Consider the following 5,308-nt stretch of genomic DNA (forward strand, 5'->3'; position numbering starts at 1 on the left):
CACGGGTTGGTGGGGAGTAGGGGGGGGGGAGGAGACAGAGAGAAAATTGTAGACAACTGCCTTTCTCTCACGGGCTCAGTGGTCTCTACCTATATTGTTTCCCTAAACAGCTGTTCTTAACACTAGAGCTGGGCGAAGACTCGATTCTGGAACCGATTCCCACGATTAGCTACGGATGAAAAGTTCCGACTCCTTTTAACGTAAACCAGTGGTTAAATTTTTTTGAATTTATTTCTAATAAAAAAAGTTGTTGCCTCACAGTGTTCCGAAATCAAGGTTGTCCTAAATCCTGAAGATGTTCGGGGCCAACCAGGTAACCACCGGAAGAAATCACATAAATTGAAAGTAAGTAATTGGGATCGGAGTCGATTCCTACGATTCCTAGCTTTCAATATTTGGGAACCTAGCCGCCCAGCACTACTTACCACCAGTGTATGACAAAACACCTGTTTCATTAAAACTAAAGTACTTCCGCACTCCCCCCCCCCCCCGTCCCTCTGAGCACCATTTTTGGGGAGGGGATATTGGGGGATTAGGGGTTGCCGCGAGACCAGACGAGACCAAAGCATCAATAGTGTAGAGACACCAGCCATCCTTGTCTAGGCGCTGTTTTATCCTTTTTCTCCTATCTGTGAATTTACTATTATTTTTTTTTTCATTTAGATTCTTCCTTCGACATCCTGAATCTAATATTTTTAGCCTGGAATTCGTCTATACACATTGTGCGGACGTTAGAGATCCATGATGTTTTCTAGGACTTCGGTGATTTTTTAAAGGTTCGGGTTCAAGGCTTTCCACCCACTTTGTTCGATCCTATCGGCAATGGACGCTACATTCGAAGGTCCCACATTTGTTGTAATAGTAAGTTTTTTCGCTGTCGAACGTAGAAGTCGTGAGTTCGATTCCCGAGTCCCTCAGCGTCATTCCAAAAACACTGAAGTCATTTTGGAAGTTCTAAAGATGTGTCACGATGTGTTGGAATCAGACGCTCGTCAAAATCACGAAAATGAAGAAACTGGCATTTTTCCGCAGGTCTGGAATTTTTGTCGAATTCTTTTAATTTTTTTTGGCTCAACACCTTTCATACCCATTAAAGAACTCATTTCGGTTTGGATTTTACTGAAGAACATTGATTAAAGGTATAAAAGATGTAAATATTCAGTTCTCATGGACTCTCAGGCTAGGAAATAACTCAACATCGGAGGCTATTTTCTCGCTAATTTTATCTCTGAATCTGGGCGACTCCCACCTCAATCGCCAATATCTTGACTTGTATCCAAGCTCAATGTATACTTTAAAAATTAAAAGCAAAGCAAATGGACTGGCTTTACGACTATACCAGTAACTCCATATGCCTCAAAATTGACGATCGCCTGATTTCACCACAATGACTCTCTCTCTCTCTCTCTCTCTCACTCTCTCTCACTCTGTCTCTCTCTCGTCTCGCTATCACTCACTCTCTCTCTCCCTCTTTGTCTCTCTCTCTCTCTTTCTCTCTCGTTCTCGCTATCTCTCTCTCTCTCTCTCTCTCTCTCTCTCTCTCTCTCTCTCTCTCTCTCTCTCTCTCTCTCTCTGTTTATCTATCTATCTGTCTGTTTCTTTCATTCTGCAACTGACTCTCCCTCCTTTTTCTTCTCTTTTCTCCTGCACTTTTCTCGCCTACAGTCCTTCCTTTTTTCTCTCTCCATACTCAATCTCTTCTCAGAGCTTTTCACCCCTTTGGGAACTTGGGAAAAGTGTGTGTGTGTGGGGGGGGGGGGGGGGAGGATGATGACTAGTTTCCTTTTGAATTGACGTGGTGCCTCCTCATGTGTCACAACCTTTCTGACTTGGACGGGTTGTTGTTTTTTGTCAGCAGCACCAAGCTTTTGACTACAAGAAAGATATATGACATCAATATGAAACAATTTATTTTTCATTTCTAGGGTTTTTTTGTATAACATTTATTTTTTTCATTACAAATAACACTACACACATTTCCCGCCAATTCTCGTAGGAACATAATGTTTGTTGAATATCTCACACATTCCCTCTCCCATATATCTGTTTAGTTCGTAAGATTCTCTACGCTGTTCGCTCACAGAGACCCCGCCGTGCAAGGCTTTCTGGCTGGACAGAAAGTCGTAGGCAGTTTTGTAACCGATAAACGGACTTTTGGGTTCCTCTTTTACTTCCTCCTTGTCGCCAGTGGCACTGTCTGTAGTTTGGGAGGCTGGCGGCTTTGTAGAAGCTAAGGCCATACTGCCTCGTCTTTGTGATCTGATGGCCGTACCAGAAAGGCCTGAACTCGACCTAACGGCGCCGTTTTGTTTTTCACTTTTCTGCTGTCTTTGTTTCCTGAGTCGCTCTCTCCATCTTCTGGCAGCTGAGGATACGGTTGGGCGAGTGGTGGTCGTCGCAACTGTTGTTGTACTGGGCGGCTGGGAGGGTGTACTTCTTGCGAACTGTTTCCCGTGGCGTTGGTTGCTAGTGCGACTGTCTGAAATGCTGACACGCGAGTTGGATGAGAGAGATGGTGATGACTCCGAGACAAATGTTGGTGTCTTTTCTTGCTTGTGTGTATCTTCTTGGCTCTGAGATGGCGTCATCGGACCCTCCTGTTTCTGCTCGGTGATCTCAAGAACTGGCTTTGTTTGGAGTCTTGAATTTATCGCTGGTTCTCCCTTCTGTGTTTGGTCTACGGTCTTCCTCTTTGAGTTTTCCCTGCGGTTTTCGTCATTTCGGGGAGACGGGGATTTCTTCTGCTCCAAACTGACGCCAACAGCTCTCTGCCCTGGCGCCTCAGTTACGTCAACTGTTTTAGTTATTGGAGTTATTGATTTTTGCACGGAATAATTTACGTCAGCCGACAGAGAGAGGTCACCTGGCTTGGGTACGGCTGCACCTAATCCTGTGGAGGATATCTTCTCGTCGACGGCCGTGTCACCCTCTCGCTGACTCGACATACGAGAATAGTAATCAACCAGCGCAGATCTAGATGGCGTCTTTTCGCCAGACGGGGAGGAAAGGACGGGGCCTGTACGTCTGGGGTGGTGAGTTCCCCGTCCAACGCTCAAAGATGGCGGCTTATCGCGAGATCTCGTCTCAGTCTCGTCAGGCTGCTGCTCGCCGCCATGTTGTTGCTCCGTGGGTCGTCTGGTTGAAGACGGCGTTGCTGATTGGCTAGTAACGGACCAATCACTGCCCCCCCTCAGCCGGCGATTATGATGGAGATAACGTGTATTTTGGTTATCGACCGGAGCAGCTGTGCCGGATTGCGCCTTTCTATTTCTGGGATATCCCCTGGTCGGTGTGACCCCAGCGTGATCTGGCCGGGCCGTGACCTCTTGGGGGGACGGCGGGGTCGGGGTGAATTCAACCGCCTCGTTTTTACGCTGTTTTCGTCGTCGCCGTCGCCTTTGTCGTCTTTCTCTTCGTCTCTGCAAGCGACGATATCTCTTCATCATCAGATTCTGAAGTCGTTGACGCTTCGTCCCGCCTGAAGAAGACCCCGACGTCGATGGAGAATTCCCCGATTGTGGTGATGACGCCACTTTTCCTTCCTTTGGGTCCGCCCGCCCCAATACGTCATTTCCTGGTGTTTGTCTGCGCCTCGATAGTTCTGCGTTCGACGACAGTCGGATCCGAGAGTAAGGATTCGGATCCGACGAACCGGTGGCGATGGAGAGACGGGGAGAGGCAGTTGTTGGTGTAGCTATTGTTTTTGCTGTTGTGTGTTGTTGCACGCTCACTCGTTTCGTCGGTCGTTTCTTCGGAGTTTTCCTCAACTCGTAGCTGCTGAGGTAGTCAAAGGCCCTCGTGTCGGGGATGAAAGGAGTCATGGTGCTGCTCTCTGACACGTATATCGTCTGACCCCGACTTTTACCTCCGGATGACGTCATCGGCTGACCCCGATGTAGTTTCCTCTCCTGGCCGTCCTTTCTGACACTCGATGAACTCTGTGGAGTCAACCCTGACCTTTGGCTGACCGTTTGAGAGGGCTTTCTGTTACTTCGATCTACGTTTTCCGTGTGTGTTGTTGCAGATGATATTGATGATGAGAGAGGGGAGTTACTGCTGCCGCTGGTTTCTGATTTAGAATTAACTGACAACGCGAGGTTTGATGACGTCTTTTCATGATTTTCTCGGTTACTTCCCTTTACGGGACTGTGAGATCCCTCACTGTTTTCCGATGTTGGAGAACTGAACTGATTATACACTATTTTCTGCTGCTGTAGCTGTTGCTGTTGTTGCTGTTGTTTTTGCTGTTGTTGTTGTTGCTGTTGTTTTTGTTGTTGTTGTTGTTGTTGTTGTTGCCGCTGCCGCTGTCGACGTCTGTTCCGGATACGTCTCAGCTTCCTGAGTCTCTCGCTCTGAGGGGCTGTTTTGTTTCGCTTCCGGCGTCGTGGTCTGCTATGCCGGTACCGCTTATCCGGATAGTGGTTCCGCTGCTTCGCTCTCCTCCGCTGCCGAATGTGGGCAGATGGATGTATCCACTGATCCTGCTGTAGCAATTGTTGCAGGTGTTGCTGTCGTAGCTGTTGCTGCTGTTGCTGCTGTTGCTGCTGTTGCTGCTGTTGCTCTTGTTGTTGCTGTTGTTTGTTCACTTCCATATCACGTTCTCTACCACTGACGCTATCATCATCATCATCATTATCATCATCATCATCATCATCATCATCATCATCATCATCATCATCATTTCTATTTGTGACACCATCATCAATATCATCATCAGCATCTTCGTCAGCGTCTTCGTCGTCATCATCGTCATCATCCTTATCTATACTTCTGTCAAGATCGTCAATATCATAATCATCATTATCACCATCATCATAGTAGTCATCACCATCACCATCATCTCTGTCGTCTCCACCATCATCATCATCATCATCATCATCATCTATACTTCTGACAGAATCGACAATATCATCATCATCAACATAGTAGCCATCATCATCACCATCATCTCTGTCGTTGCCATCGTCATCGGCCCCCAAACTCGGCTGGCCGAGATCCAAAAGCCTTGACCAGCGGTCATCGACTCCTGCTATCTTCAGGAGGCTGGTGTCGTCAGAAAGTCGAGTGTGTGTTTTCCACACCGTCGGTGCTTCAAGGGCCTCGTGGGCGCGTGAAGGGTGTTCCTCGTGTTCCCGTGAGCTCCGGCGGAGCGTGAGGATAAGGGGTGCAGACGGTGCTTCATTATCACTGCTCCACTGCGCATGTCCGGAACCTGAGTGTCTTTCCGCCCCAGTGCCTGGAATGATGGGGAGAAGATGGAGAGGAGGGGGGTGAGGTAAGGAACTGGGTTAACATCATCAGCAGTATG

The 5,308-nt window shown here is 47.8% G+C and overlaps 2 protein-coding genes across 2 annotated transcripts in view; both read right to left on the reverse strand.

Annotated features, from left to right (window-relative positions):
• Positions 1 to 1,893: 1,893 nt before the first annotated feature.
• LOC101861614 lies at positions 1,894 to 4,229 on the reverse strand (the record flags this gene model as incomplete). The annotated part of the gene is given in 1 exon segment (XM_005108370.2): positions 1,894 to 4,229. A coding segment is annotated over 1 exon segment (2,262 nt), but the record flags the coding sequence as incomplete, so codon positions are not given.
• A 178-nt stretch (positions 4,230 to 4,407) lies between these two features.
• LOC101861844 (trigger factor) overlaps positions 4,408 to 5,308 on the reverse strand; it is a gene marked incomplete at its 5' end in the record, with an annotated part of 28,151 nt that continues 27,250 nt past the window's right edge. Inside the window, 2 exon segments of the mRNA XM_013088079.1 lie at positions 4,408 to 4,445; positions 4,829 to 5,236. Of these exon segments, the coding sequence (XP_012943533.1) occupies positions 4,408 to 4,445; positions 4,829 to 5,236 (446 nt within the window).

Source organism: Aplysia californica, unplaced genomic scaffold (genome assembly GCF_000002075.1).
Source record: "Aplysia californica isolate F4 #8 unplaced genomic scaffold, AplCal3.0 scaffold00683, whole genome shotgun sequence".
Taxonomy (NCBI): Eukaryota; Metazoa; Mollusca; class Gastropoda; order Aplysiida; family Aplysiidae; genus Aplysia; species Aplysia californica.